This window comes from Canis lupus, chromosome 9, assembly GCF_048164855.1.
Source record: "Canis lupus baileyi chromosome 9, mCanLup2.hap1, whole genome shotgun sequence".
Taxonomy (NCBI): Eukaryota; Metazoa; Chordata; class Mammalia; order Carnivora; family Canidae; genus Canis; species Canis lupus.
In genome coordinates, this window is record NC_132846.1 from 47,499,370 (window position 1) to 47,515,672 (window position 16,303).

Genomic DNA, 16,303 nt, shown 5'->3' on the forward strand with positions numbered 1-16,303 from the left:
TGATGATTGAATGAGACAAGACATGGAAAGGCCTTAGCACGAGACCTGAACGAGAGTGAGGGCTCCCTAAGTGATAGGGGTAGCTGTTGTTTCTACAGTCGACATCATCATCATTACCTTCTGGGGGCTCAGCCACTGGAGGATTTAAACAGTACATGTGATAGCCACGGTCACAGTCATCACAGAAGAGTAGCTGGTCCTGGTGGAATACAGAGTAGGTGGAGAGGAGGAGAGAGAGAATGAATTATTTAGGGCCAGTGTCTGGCCACCCCCTACTCCTCCAGCCTCTCCCATGCAGACCCACCTCCCTGAATGCTCCTTTCCAGGCCCCATTTGCAGTCTTCCCTGTCCCCTGAATATGCTTTGTGCTTTGCCCACACCTGCAAATTCCTGCTCTGTCTCCCCAACTATGCCAACCCTATCCCCACGTTAGGGTTCTGCTCAAATCATACCTCCTCCAAGAGGCCTTCCTTTACTGTCTCACATTCATGTTTAAAGAGATTCCTTACACTTCTGAACTCCCCTAACCAATAACTATGTTTCTGTAAGGGAGGAAAACCACTTTTATGCACTTCTGTGTTCCCCATAATGATTGCCTAGTGCATAGAAGGTACTTTAAATGTTTGCAAATTTTAACTGAATTCCTCCTAACCTCACCCTTTCCACCTGTGAAAAGGGCAATGGCTATACTTGACCGTAACATCTATGACACCTCAGAACCTCTTCAGGGTTTCATTATGCAAGTACAGAGAAATGGATGGGATGTGATGCCACCTTTCAGATCCCCAAAGCGTCCTCGGGGGCTGGAGGTTGAAGCCCAGGGGAGAATAGGACCCTCTAGCTCTGTGTTGAATGTTGCTCCTGCAGTTTGCACCTTCGCTCCTGCAGTTCCCTCTGCCTGGACGCTCTCCCAGTCCCTGACCCCTACTCTTCTAAACCATTCCCTACCCACCCTTCAAGTCTTCCAGCTCTTCTGTCCTACAGAAATGTCACTAATCTAGCTCAAATGGAAGTTCTCTCTCCCCCTTGCATCCCCATAGTCCTCTTTCTTTCTTATGACATTTAATTGCATTTTCCTTTATGCCTCAAAGCCTGGCATGTGGTAGATATCTACACACAATTGTTTTCTTGAATAGCTCCTTTGGAATATACCTTGTCTACTCCTTTACAGATTGTAAGGCTCTTGGGGCAGAACCTTGTCTTAACTCATCTCCACATCTCCTTCAGAACTTGCACACAGTAGCTACACGTTTGTGATCTGTTCCTCATTATCCAGGTTCAGCTCTCCTCTATTCTTTGGACCTACCTAGATGGCTTATAAGACTTTGCAAAACTAAGTTTTGCATCAAATCTCACCTTGGCTCCCCTCAGCACAGAAATCCTGGAAAAGGTAGATATTGAAGCAAGCAAGCAATAAGGCAGGAGATAATCATGAAAGACTTTTTTTTTTTAATCACACTAACACCTTTCAACAGGGCAATGGAAGGTTTTTGAAGAGTTAGCAACAGAGGAGTGACTGGTCACACGTGGAATTTAGAAAGATCTCCCTAGCTGCTGTGTAAGAAGGAGCAGGTTGGGAGGAGGCAGGTTGGTCCTAGAGGCTGGAAGACCACTTAGGATGCTACTACCACCATCCAGGTGAGCAGTGATAGTGTCCTAAACTAGGGCTGTGGCATGGGGAAAAGACAAGGGTCTTGTTCCCATTTGAAAGTCACTAATTAGATGTAGAAAATGATAGCAAAGAAATCAAGAATGTCCCCTACGTTGTGGCTTGGTCAGCAAGCCAGATGATACAGCTACCCATTGAGATATGGGAAAAAGAGTAGATCTACAGGAGCCAGAAGGCAACCTCAGCTAGAGACATGTTCTACACATCTACAGGTCATGCAATGGAGATGCCCTGGAGTCAGCTGGACATCAGGAGAGATCCCTGATCATGAGATATGGGTTTGGGAGTCATTGGTGATTAGATGATAATAGAGGTCCTAAGAGAAGAAGCCCAGAGTATGTTACAGATGTCCTTGAATTTGAGCTCATGGAGGGATGTCCATGAACTTTTTGAAATTATGTGCACAACTTTGTGCATAGGTACAAATGTACGTATTTCTGAGAAAAGAGTAAGTACATACTTTCATGAATTTTCTGAAAAATTAAGGACTCAAAAGACGTTACTGAGATAAAGGCCAAAAACAGACCCTTGAGAACACCAACTCTAAGGGACAGGCAGAGAAAAAAGAAACTGAGACACACAGTCAGAGAGGTAGGATGAAAACCAGGACAGTGGTTTACTCCAAAAAAAAAAAAAAAAAAAAAGTTACATCATTGTCTTGAAGCTAAGTAAGCTATTTTACAATATGATTTAGGAATAATACAAGGACAAACAAGTTAGGATGGGAACAGAAAATAGGGAGAGGCTTGTCAGGAAGAGTATTACTAAAGTCTTAAAGATACATAACTCCTGCTATAGTGCTGATGCAAGAAATATAAGAAGGTAGGATACCCTGGGTTAGACTTCCCCAAAGAAAAATCAAGTATTGTGGATTTAAATACATTTATCATGGGCTGATGGTTGTCTAGCACCACATTCTCTTCTTTTTCTTGTGCTTTTCAGGATAACTGCCTGTCAAAACCACCCAGATCAGTCAGCTCATGTTAACGCCCATGAAAAACATAACTTAAGTACCCTTATGCCCAAGTACCCAAGAACCGGTTCCAGTAGAATGGGAACCCCATTCTGGGATGTGCAGGGTAAATCTCTGAATATGTGAGAGGAACCCTACTGCCAAGTAGCCTCACTGCTGGAACTCCTCCCCTACTCCTCTGCCAAGTCAATGAGAAGCCTCTGTATTAATACTATTTGTAAAGCCAAAGACCAGAATCAACCCAATGTCTATCAATAAGAGACTAGTTGAATAAACTAGTGAAGAACTATGCAGCTGTAGGAAGAAGTTAAGATTATGTCTATATATTGTGGTAGAGTGAGTAATCTCAAGGGCATCCAGTGAAAAAGCAAGGTGAGGAAAACAGGTGTGTCTGTTATGATTGTATAAGACAATGCATTCTTTTTTATGGATTCATACACATGAATTCTTATGTATTCACACACACAAACAGGTAATATGTTATATTTAAATAGGATGAAAAGACAAGCCATAATTTTTTTATATGGTCACCTACGAGCGGAGTGAGGGAATAGAGTGAGAGTAGGGATAGAAGCTAGATTTCTTTGAATACCCTGTTTATTTTAATAGATTTGATTCTGGAACCAGTAAATATTTTGCATAGTCATAAAACAAAATTCACACTGTTATTGTCCCTAAAAACAAATAAAAAAAATGAAACAAGTGAATCTAATTATGTATTAGTTGATGGCATAACCACACAGAAAGTAACTATGGAAATAGTTGACCAAGTGACTTTATTTTTTTAAAGATCTTATTTATTTATTCATGAGAGACACCGATAGAGGCAGAGACATAGGCAGAAGGAGAATCAGGCTCCATGCTGGGATCACACCCTGAGCCAAAGGCAGCTGCTCAACCACTGAGCCACCCAGGCATTTCCTCAAGTGACTTTAAAACAAGTAGTTTGACTATAAATCCTAGTCAAATATACTTTAAGAACAAAAATGTGTGTGTGTGTGTGTGTGTGTGTGTGTGTCTTTCCAGCAATCGTATTGTTGGTGGTAATAGTGGAATTAATATTTGAGACCTGTGTGTATCAAATGAGTGATTATGTTGTTACTAAGAAGCAAGAATTTTTACATACTTGAAAGAAAATACAGATGTAATATCGATGAAGTTAAGTAAAAACCCTACAATTAGTCCTGGGTATGAATTAGAAGTATCAGTATAAATTCAAGCATCCATAGAAATTCAGCATTCTATCTTTAAAACAAACTAAACATATTTTCTAGTTCTTTCCATTTAAAATGCCCCAAAACAATTACTGCTGTAAAAATTAGCACCCCTAGCACTCCTATTATGTTCTCTAAAGATCATTGGCCACTAAAAGGAACCAGAAATCCTTGAAGAAATGGCTGGTTCCAGCTCCCGGGCATGAAATGTATAAATATTTTCACATATTGGAAAGCAAGGAAACCACCAAATACTATTGGGATCATGTCAAAAGGACTCAAGATCCAACCTGATTACATTCTCACTGGCCAAATATAGGACAAATTAAGCTGTAGTGGATTGAAACAAATCAAATATGTTTAAATCCCTGAGTTCATACAGATACTACTTAGAAACAAAAACTTGGAAGATGCTACGGAAACATCCCATTATTTTTTGTTATCTTGACATAATTTTAGTCTCAGGGAAAGTCACAAAATGGTACAGAGAGTTTCTGTACACATTTTACTCAGCTTCCCTTAATGTCATCATCTTACATTACAATAGTACAATCACGAAAAGCAGGATATTACAGTAACATTATACTATTAACTACTCTGCAGACCTCATTTGAAATTCACCAGTTTTTCCACTTATGTCTCTTTTCCCAGCTTCCACTCCAGGATCTCGCATTGTATTTAGTTGTCATGTTTTCTTAGTGTCCTTGAATCTATGACAGTTTCTTTATCTTTCACAACCTTGATGCTTTTGAAGAATCTAGGCCAGTGATTTTGTAGAATGTCACTCAATTTGAGTTTTTCTGATCTTTTTTCATACCCTCAGTATGCACTTTTGGCAAGAATACTACAAAAGAGATGTGCCCTTCTCGGTGCATCATATCGGGGCATTGATACCAATATGTCTTGTTACTAGTAATGGTACTCTGATCATATAGTTAAGGTAGAGGCTGTCAGTTTTTCCACTATAATGTCATAATTTTTCCCTTTGTAATGTATTAATAAGTAATCTGGTGAGGGAAATACTTTGAGATTATGCAAATATTCTGTTGCTAACCATACTTTTGCCCACTAATTTTGGCATCAATTGATTGTTCTTTCTTACAACAACCAGAAGAGTGATGTAGGAGAAAAGGAAGAAATATTCCTTTTCTCCTCTACATTTATTCATTGTAACTCTGCTCTGAGGAACAGTTTAACTCTTCCCTATTTTTTTACTCAAATTTTTAAAATATCATTATGGATTTTGTTCTTTGTGTTATAATTCAATACTATTGTTATTTATTTTGTTGTTCAAATTGTCCCAGATTTGTCATTAGGAGTTCCTTCAAGTTAGTTCCTGTATCCTTTAGACATGACTTATCAATTTTTATGCATTTCCCTACTTTCTAGTACCAGAGGATGCTCTGGGCTCTTCTTGTATTTTCTAGCCCTAGCATCAGCCATTTATCCAAAGGTCCCTTTGGATAATCCAAAGGTTTTATTGGAGAATGGTATGTAGAAACCAATATCTGGGGACCATGGATCCCATTGCTTCTGGGTTATCATTGCTTCTCGGCCCAGAATTAGGAAGTAAATGTATGTGTAGTACACACACCTATATTTATTTCTGTATCTATCCATATGTATGCATACGTGTATATAGCTATAGATATATATATAAGCATATAGATACACAATGTGTTATATAAAAAAATCATCAATTTATACTGATACCCCCTACTCCACCCCAACATCATAGGATTCAGTCTCTCCTTCCCCCTTTATTTGGTTATTCTTTCTCTGACATTGAGAAAACTGGCTCTCATTACCACAATGTATAATTATTAGTTCAGACCTGCACACACATCAAGCAGTTTCAGAATGACTAGCTTACACGCCTGTAAGAAACACATTTACTAAATAAAGTATAACATTTATGCACTCATTTCTGCCTTTAGCCTTAAAATACACAGTCATGTACTGCTTTCTAAAGTTACCAAAGTTAGTTCTTTCCTTCTCCACCCTTCAGTATGGTTATGCTATCTAGGTTATGCTATCTGCTTCAGTAGGTTATGCTATAGTTAGGTTCATTTGCTACTGTTCATGTTCCAGTTTCAGTCCCTGCCCCCCACATCCTGGTTGATTTTGGCAGTTACCTGTAATAGGGTATGTGTGATAATACCTTGGTCATATGTGTCAGAGCTCTACAAAAAAGGCATTCTCAGAGAAGTGCCATCTCTCCCTTATCCCTACTATCCCACACCTGTTTTCCCATTCCTTCTATCCCATTTCTACCCACTGCTGTAGGTAACCAGTCTCTTTAGTTTCTCATTTATCCTTTCTGTATTTCTTTGACACAAGTAAACAGATATATGTATATTTTCTTACACTTTTCTAACAAGGATGGCAGCATATTATAGATACAGGTATTGTCTTTGCTTTTTACATTTAACAATATTAAATTTGGAAATACACTGGAAATTATTCCATATCAATCTATAAAATCTGCCTCATTTTTTATAGCTGCAAGTATTCCATTGTGTAGCCATGCCATCATTTATTCAACCATCTTTCTGCATAACATTTAGGTCCCCTCCAAAACTTTATAATTATAAACAGTGACACCCAGGAATAACTTTATGCACATGTATTTTCATAGCACTATATCTTTATGATAGATTCCTATAGATGGCATTGCTAAGTCAAAAAGTAAGTGCATAGTAGTGTTAGGTATTGCTAAATGTCCCTACAGAAAAGTGGTACCACTTTGTATTCCCACTGACAATGTATGAGGGTAATAATTTTCCCACAACTTTATCAAGAGAATATATTCTCATACCTTTTTTTTCAGTTTTACAGGTAAGAAGTAGTATCCCAGTTTTGTTTTACTTTGCGATCTTTAATTGAGTGCGTTCAAACTTTTTTTAAAGATTTTATTTATTTATTCATGAGAGACAGAGAGAGAGAGAAAGGCAGAGACACAGGCAGAGGGAGAAGCAGGCTCCATGTAGGGAGCCTGACGTGGGACTCGATCCCGAGTCTCCAGGATCAAGCCCTGGGCTGAAGGCGGCGCTAAACCACTGAGCCACCCGGGCTGCCCTCAAACTTTTTTTTAATTTAAATTCAATTAGCCAACATAAAGTACATCCTCAGTTTCAGATGTAGTGTGCGATGATTTATCAGTTATATACAACACCCAGTGCCTGTCACATCATGTGCCCTCCTTAATGCCCATCACCAAATTACCCCCATCCCCCCAAGCCAACTCCCCTACATCAACCATTTCTTTTCAAATGTTTAAGGGCTATTTTTATATCTTTTGTGAATTGTCTTTCATGTTTTTTTCCCATTTTCTATCAAGTTTCTGGTCCCTTATCCCTCAAATTTTCAGAGTTCTGTGTATATTAGGGATATTAGCTCTTTATCTGTAATATATGCTGTAAATATTTTCTCCCAGTTTGTCAGTTGTCTTTTTACTTTATCATGTTTTTTTACTATGCAAATTTTTATGTGGCCAAATTTGTCAATATTTTCTTTTATTGCTTCTGAATTTTAAGTCACAGAAAATCTTTCCTTATATTTAAAGAGGAATTTATCCATGTTTTCTTCTAACATTAATATAGTTTTATTTTTTATATTTAGATTCCCCAGTCCATTTGGAGACTTATTATGTATTACATGAGATATGGACCTAGTTTTATCTTTTCCCAAATGGTTACCCTATTATCTTAGCACCATTCATTAAAATATAATTTTAGAGGCAACCTTTATCCTAATACTAAAGGTCTATATGTAGCTGGGTCAATTTTTGGGTTCCTTTTCTATTCCATTGGTCTATTTGTCTATTCTGTTTTAATTAGAGGCTTTATAATATGTTTTAATATCTGGTAGTCTCCCCCCATAATTTGTTGTTTTCAGTGTTTTCTTGACTATTCCTGCATGTTTATTTTTCCATATGAATTTTAGTATCAGTTCGTCTGATTGTTTGGTGTTTTTATTAGGTTTGAATTAAATTTCTAAATTAACTCAAGAAGAACTGACATCTGTATAACATTGAGTCATTCTATCCAAGATCACACAAAGTCTTTCTATTTGTTCAAGTCTACTTCTGTGTTTTTTTCAAGTGTTTTAAAATTTTCTTTAAAAAAATATTTTTTGCTTCATATAGGTTTTACATATTATTAAGCTTATTTCTTTTTTTTAAGATTTTATTTATTTATTCATGATAGTCACACAGAGAGAGAGAGAGAGAGAGAGGCAGAGACACAGGCAGAGGGAGAAGCAGGCTCCATGTAGGGAGCCCGACGTGGGATTCGATCCCGGGTCTCCAGGATCGCGCCCTGGGCCAAAGGCAGGCACCAAACCGCTGCACCACCCAGGGATCCCTATTAAGCTTATTTCTAAGTATTTTTTTCTGTTGCTATTAGAAGTGGGATTTCTCTACCACTGTATCCTTTGGTTGTTATTTGTGCATATGAAGGCTATTAATTTTTGTATAATAATTTTATACCCTGCTACCTTTAAAGTTTGAGTTAGCTTTATCATGGATTCTCTAGGGTTTTCCAGATACACCATTAGAGTTTGTGAAATAAAGTTTTGCTACTTTGTTACTATTCTTCTACCTCTAATTGATTTCTCTTTTCTAATCACATTAGCTAATATCATTAGAATAATGGTAAATAATAATGGAATAATGGACATCCTTACTTGGTTCCTGATCTCAGTAGAAATGCCTCTAGTGTTTCCTCATTAAATAAAATTATGGCTTTAGTTCTAAGGTATAAAAAGTTTATCATATTAAGAAAGTATCCCAGGGTGCCTGGGTGGCTCAGTTGGTTAAGTGTCTTCCTTCAGCTCAGGTCATGATCTGGGGTCCTGGGATTGAGCCCCACGTTGGACTCCCTGCTCATCAGGGAGTCTGCATCTCCCTCTCCCTCTGCCGCTCGCCCTGCTTGTGCTCTCTCCCACTCTGTCAAATAAATAAATAAAATCTTTTTTTAAAAAAAGAGTATCCCACAATCCTATCTTCTTGAGTGTGTTTTTCTTTTCATGAATAGGTGTTGCAACTACCTTGTGATTTTTTGAAACTGATAAAGGGAAAGAAGCATTTATCCAACCTTTTCTATGGAATCTAAACCTGAGAGTAACCAAATATAAGGTTAGAAAAGTTTCTCTTTGCAGAATTACTCCAGCTAGTAAACAAAGCAGAAATTACAAAATAATATTTTGCAACCTTTAGTGAAATAGTCGTCTCATTGAAGATCATCAATAGCTGATACCTTCACAAAAAAAGAGATATACCATGCAGTTCATACTTCCTGATAAAGAAAAATACACCACTATGTATGAAGTAGTCTTGATATATATAATATATATAATTTTATATATGTTTATATATAAAATCAAATCAAGGCCCATATATAATTTTTTTTTTATATTGGAGACAGAGAGAGAGGAAGAGCCTGAATTTGATCAGGATTCTAGTTCTAAACACCCATGTGTAAGAAATAGAAGAGACAGAAGGAAATGTCAAACACCACTGCAGGCATGCACTCAGTAAAAACACAGTCTTGGGAAACTCTATTGAACAAACTAACTGATTTCTTCAACAAAAAAAATCAAAGGGAAAAAACAGAGCAAAATGGAGGGGGAACCTACATATTAAAAGAAACTTTAAAAATAGGGGTGCCTGGATGGCTCAGTTAGTTAAGCATCTGACTCTTGATTTTGGTTCAGGTCATGATCTCACATTGGGAGATAGAGTCCTGTGTCAGCTGGGCTGACTCAGTGCTGGGTGTGGAGCCTGCTTAAGATTCTCTCTCTGCCCCACTCCCCAAAACATATCAACAGGTTGCAATGTATGGGCCTTATATGGATCCTAATTCAAATAAATAAGCTATAATAAAAAATATTTAAGACAATTAAAGACAAAGCAACATTTAAGACAACATGGCAATTAGAATATTAACCGGATGTCTGATTATATTAAGGAATTGCTGATATTTTAAGCTACGTTAATATTTTTCTCATTTTTGTTGGAAAGTAAGTCCTTTTTTGATAAACAAATGAAAAATTTACAGGTAAAGTGATATTATGATTGGAATTATGTAGGAGGAAGTGGAAGTATTTATAAAACAAGATTGGACATGTATTGATCAGAGTTGAAGCTGATGATAGGCTACATCGGTTTCATTATTTTCGGTACCTTAACATAAGTTTGAAATTGTCCATAACAGAATGTGTGGGGTTTTTTAATTCTGCATTTTTTACAGTTAACATTTAGACCAAATGATAGCAGGTACTCTGGAACCTGGTGTAAACAGTTGAGTACATCCCAACCATAGAAGCGGGCACCACTGTCGATCACTGAACCCTCGAGGGCAAATGGCCAGGGAGGCAGCCTCTGGCCATCACCTCCTGTACCTCCCTCCGCAGGCACAAAGACCACCCAAGGTCACTGTGATGCAAGGATCCCTAAGGTCCTGGAGGCAAAGAGAAGGGGGAGGTTCTAACTGACATTTTCCCCTAGACCCCAGTGACAAGAGTCCTGCTCCCCTTTCCACTCCTGTAAGGACTCCCAGATCCTTGGATTTCCCCCTCCTGCAAGGGAAGTCCCAAACTCACGTCATTCTCTGAGGTTCCACAAAGGATGCAGGATTTGCATTCTATGCACTGCCACTTGTAGGTCTTGACAGCCTCCGTCATATTCAGAGTGAACTGCAGGCAGGTTGGGTGACCTGCAAGAAGCAGAAATGGCAGCATTAGGGTCAGAGGATCTGACCTGTAGCCCCTTGACACCACTTTAACCAAAAACGCATTCATGCCCAACTTGGAGGGAAGGCAGGGTAGCATAGGCTGGGAAAAAAAACAGGGCCCTACCCACACCCCTCACAACCACCTGCAGTTACATCATTTTGAGGCATTAACATTGAAAGATGGCATTAACATTTTTCAGGGATACATGCCATCCAAGTCCTCTTGCCCTAAGAGATGTGTCCCCCTAAAGGTGTAACCGGTTGATGAGGACAGAAAGTGGTGATTGGAGAGGAAGAAAAAGAAACGGTGGAGTGCACTGCACAAGGCAGCACTGTGAAAGTCACCAGCATTTCTTCCCAAGCCCTAGCATCAACCATGACAGGAGCAACACATCAGAGCTATTTGGAGCTGGGCCTTCTGACCTGCACAGTTGTTCACATTGCCTCTGGGCACAGGCAAAGAGGTCAGAGGGACTACATGAAGTTTCCCAGGGCAGAGCCCAGGGGCACTGTGAAGCACTGTGCTGCTATGGAAAGAATCCATGCCCGTGCCCAGGAGACTGGCAGAGGTCGGCACCCTGCACAATAACAGGAACTATAAGGGAGAGTGGCCTGGCACGCAGGGCAAAGAAATGCAGCACCATAGCATCATAGCAACCAGGTCTACCCACTGGTTCTTACTCTTCTCCATCCCAAGTATCATGGTAGCCAAACCAATAGCAAATAGGGAGGGACACTAAGCTGTGACCTTAGAGCACACAGCCCTAGTGGTCCATAGCCCAAGGATTGGTCTGAAGGTCTGGACTCACTTCATAGCCACAGCCAACTCAAAAGAGAGATGCCAGCACAGAGTGACAGCTATGACCTGCAGAATATGAAGACCCTCAACCTCCTATTTGGCAGGGAAGAGAGACTTGGATGATGTTCCCAGGTTTTGCAGGAATCTGCCCAGAACACCCAGGGCAAAGCCCATAATGGAGTCTGTCACAAAAGAACTGAGAGCTTTGCCTACTGCTGGGGGCTCGCCCTTCTCCAAAGCTCCCTACTCTGCCAAACCAACCACATAGTGCGCAATGCACTTACTTCTTGAACACAAGGAAATGTGTTTTTAAGGAAGGATACTAAAGAGAGGAGACACCAGTTAAGTTAGTCCCACCAACCTAGTACCCTCCACAGATAGTCAGGACCCCACATGGTACCATTACCCCTTGGCAAAGCCACATCACAGCAGGAGACCCCCATTTCCTCCCTTCCAAATATTCAGACAGCCAGTTACATTGTGGTCATTTGGGAACATACCGCCTATTCAGTCAACATAAGGATCCTTCAAATATGAGGCTTCACAAATGCAAACCCCACTGACTTGTCTGAGAGAATAAGAGTGGCAATGGAAATGACTCATCAGTGGGGAGTGTGGGGGACACTTAGCAAGGAACACATGGAAGCATTGAGAGAGGGCAGATCTAAAAGCCTTTCAAGGACTCACCAGGTACCATCCAACTTAGAAGCTCCCACAGCTCTGAACTAATAACCCTCTCAAAGTGACACCATGGCAATGACCCCAAAGAGAAATAAGCTTAGATGAACATCCAGCTGATATTCTTGAAAGCATATCAAAGATCTGCCTAAGAAGACACTGGCCAGGGTTCTCTATTCCAATCTCTCAGACAATACTGGAATAGGAGGAAGAGAGAAAACACCAGCTTGAGATTCTGAGTGGTGTGGGCCATCATGCCCAGGTTCTCAGACAGGCCACCCTTGGCAAGGTTAAAGATGAGTCCATGGAACAGACACCCATATATGCAAGTCTACTTTGTCCAGTTATATGGCCTCAGGCTACATCCCAGCCACAACCAGCTGGCTTGTTATAATTGCTCATGAACTTAAGATTCGCTGAGCACCTGCTAGCCCAGTCATTGCTGTAGACAATAAAGATATAGTGGTGAGCAAGTCACCCAAGCCCTTCCAGTCCAGTCAGAGAGAACTCAAATTAAGAAGCTACGTGAGTATCTATTTACTTACAATCATACTTACAGTCATGTCATAGGTTCCATGAAGAAAAATCATAATGAAAACAAACCACAGGAGAAGCTCACCTAGTCAGAGATGTCAGGGAAAATCTTGTGAGAAAGATCTTTAAAGCTGATACCTGGAAGATGAAGAGGACTTAGGTGGGCTGGTGGGGGGAGCTGGGAGGCAGCTGAAGAGGTAGCTGGAGAGGTAGCTGGAGCCAGATTACACAGGGACCTATAGCACTTATTTAATGATCTGGGGCTTTAAAATCACTAAAGGGTTTTAAGCAAGGCAGTGACTGGATCACATTATGCTTTAAAGGAGCTTTCTTTAGCATAAGAGATCTTTGGGGTGATGAAGCAGTAGGTACCTTGATGGTGGTGGTGGTTACATATGTGCTCAGATTGCAGAGAGCCATATGTATACACACATAAGCACCCATGCACATGTATTGTATGTGAAACTGGTAAAATATGAATACTTGTATTGATGTCATTGCCTGGTTTTGAGAGTGTACTATAGTTATGTAAGCTGTTACCATTGGGGGAAACTGAGTGAAGGGCACATGGGACCTCTCTATAATATATTTTTGTTACTTTCTATGAAGCTACTATCATTTCAAAATAGAAAGTTGAAAAGATATTTTTAAATAAGGAAAGCACAAATAAAGATTTAAATCATCAAAAAGGAAGGTCGGAAGGAAGGAAGAAGCTGCTGTCTAAGAAAAGAATTTATAGGGGACAGGGGAAAGGAGAAGTGCAAGAATTGCTGCCAGGAAGCCAGTTAGAAGGCTGATGCCACTACTGGGAGACAGACAAGGATCATTAAGCCAAGGTGGAAATTTCAGAATGGTAGAGAAATAATTGATAGGACTTGACCACTGTTTAAAGGTTGAGAGTGTGGGGATAATGAGACACTGTCTCAATTTTCTGACCTAAGAAACTGGGTGTGTTACAGGGAAACTTACTCAGATGAGAACGAGTATAGGAAGCATAGAGGAACCAGATATGTGGGGGGAAGGGAGATCACTGTTTGGGGCATGGTGGTTGAAGTTGGGAAGTTTGGGAGACTGCTGGTGGAAATGTCAAGTAGAGAGTCAACCATATGGGTTTATAACTCGAAAGAGAACTATGGATTTGACATATAAATTTAGGAGCCATTGGTAAATAGGTGGTCGTTGAAACCATGAGAGCTAATGAAGTTATCTAAGAAAAGGGAAAAGAGAAGAGAAAGGATGAGGAAAGAAGAGAAGAGAGAGGAAAAGGTCTAGGACTGTTTTTAGAGGAGTCCTAGACTCAACTACTTAATGATGAAAATGAAAAGAAAACCAACAGCAGAAACTGGGAAGGATGGCCAGCGAGGTAGACACAAAGTGCGAGCTTGGGGTCAGAGCAGCCAAAAGAAGAGACTTCAAGGAGAGGGTGGTCAGTTGTGTTGACTGCCATAGGTTCTTGAGTTTGGCATTGCTTAATAAAGACCCGGAGTGAGAGAGTGTTGACAGATCAGAGCAAAAGCTGCCCTACTAATAATAACACTCCACTAGTGTCATCTTCCCTAGGAAGGAAGGTCAGCACATTCCAGAGCATGACATGGAATTCAGTAGTCAAATGTGCATATGGAGCTGCCTCTGTGGGTAGGCATGGAGACTGGTACATGTGCTTTGTGCCAACAACATTCCACAAATATTTATTAAGAGCTAATTCTATGTTTGAGTTCTCTTAGAACACTGTGCCATGCTCTAAAGACATTTTCTGGGATAGCTTTGGACCAGTGAACAGTAGCAAGTGGGTTTTGGAAACTCCTGTTGGAAGTTTCTGAAAAAAATCCCATGGGCTTTTTCTGCATTCCTGTCTTGAGAAAGTCATCATCAGCCTCCAGGAAAGACCTTCAAACCCAAAGGAAGGGAATTAAGTTCACACAGCCTCCTTCCAACTACCAACACCCACGATAAAATGCAGAAATAAGATTAGCCTCATTGCTGGCTAGAATTCCTGCAGCTCAGAACTCAGGAATCACTGAAGGTCAAGAGGGAAGTAGGGGATGCAACTTCTCAGTTGGAGAGGATGAGGCACAAGAGGTTAAGTCACTCCAGCAGCCATTAGTAGGTGCAAAAATTATGTTCAGAACTAAATCCTCTGTGTTGCCATACAGGTTGGCTGCCTATCGCCCATCTCCAACAACTGGAGAAAGTCATTTGCCAGATAAAACCATGAGAATACAAATCCTTATCTACCATGGAGATTACTGAAATAATGCACACCGTTGGACGAAGGGAAAAGTTTCTAAGGAAAGTGATAGTAGCCCATTTCTAAGTTTGCTAGTTTTTGCCCAGAACTACTTCCTAAAATCCTTGGAAGTAAGACAGTAGACATAGTCTTCCCAATTCAAGAGTAGAATAAAGAGAGAGAGAGAGAGACTGCTGCAAAACAATTTGCTTATAGTCACTCACTACTTAAAGATTCCTATCTTAACTCTTTTGTAAAGTTAACTATCAGTCTCTAATGCATTTGCTTGGAAATGTACATGCTTCATATCTTCAGTTTTCTTAAAGCAAGGAATATCTGTATTGCTATTTAAGTAGCCCAGCGGAGTGAAGGGGAAACAACCCTTCCCAGGTCCCCCTGGGTGAGATGATTCAACAGGACATTTATAAGATTCCAATTACCAAAATGAATTTAGAAAGTGGTGCAGTGTGCATGATTCATCCCAGCCAGATCATTAGAAACCAAGTCCTTCCTGAGTGTTCCGCCAAATTCGTTCAATCAGGAGGGTTCAGTAAATCTCCTGCCTGCTTGTTTAGTTGGTCCTATAGTGACATGGTGTGAAGACACATTCCTAATCCAACGCCAACCCCTTCCAAAATTGACCTCAATCCTCTGTAAACGTTAGAAAAAAATTTAACACATGGCCACCATCTGCGGGAAACCTAGCTTCTGAACAGGGCTTTCAGACAATAGGAATTTGGCTTCAGGGTGCTATTTCAGAAGGTGGGAAGAAAGAAGAAACCAGAGGGGTGTAAGAAGCTTCTCAGAAAGAAGCCCATCCATGAGGCTGGGGTGAATGACACTACAGTCTGCTGGGCTCAGTGAAAGAGAGAAGAAGGCTGGCAACTGAAAGCCATGACTGCTCTCTCACCACTCAAAGAACACCTCTCATGTCTTTTCAGAACCCCTAGACTAGATATGAAGAAGTTCCAGGGACAAGAAACAGGATTTCATGATATTTGAGTGAGAAGGCACACAGATAAATATCTAGGCAAAAACCGGTTTCATATTCAGAGCTGCCTATTCCTACACATGCTCATGTACAACTGCCTGCACACACGGATATTTCCAACCTTTCAGAGACAAGAATATCTAAATAGACCTTGTTGATTAAGCTCACATTACGATTGTGACTTAGAAGCTAACAGAAGTCATTAACCAGTCAATGTCACTCTATAGATATTGAGCACAGTGAGACAAACACGGTTCATTGTCAACAAACCCTGGGCAAAACTGGACACGCTGCTGTGACACGCGTCTCTTACATTATGGGCCTTATTAAAAGAGTTTTTTATTTCATCATCACCAATATTTAATTTGGACTAGGCTAAGCCACATTGCTGATTAAATTACAGCTCCAGGAAAAAAAACCCACAACATTATCTTGCTAGGTATGTGCTGAAAATATAAATAAAACAGATACAAATAACTGTGGA

General features: G+C 40.1%; 1 protein-coding gene across 2 annotated transcripts in view; it reads right to left on the reverse strand.

The window, feature by feature from the left end:
* The window catches only part of DPF3 (double PHD fingers 3), a 259,412-nt gene that overhangs the window by 10,062 nt on the left and 233,047 nt on the right, over positions 1-16,303 (reverse strand). For both annotated transcript variants that reach the window (XM_072839187.1, XM_072839184.1), the window contains 2 exons: positions 10,460-10,572; positions 118-199 (listed from right to left, as the gene is read on the reverse strand). In XM_072839187.1, coding sequence (XP_072695288.1) covers positions 118-199; positions 10,460-10,572 — 195 coding nt within the window. The remainder of the gene's footprint in view (positions 1-117; positions 200-10,459; positions 10,573-16,303) is intronic.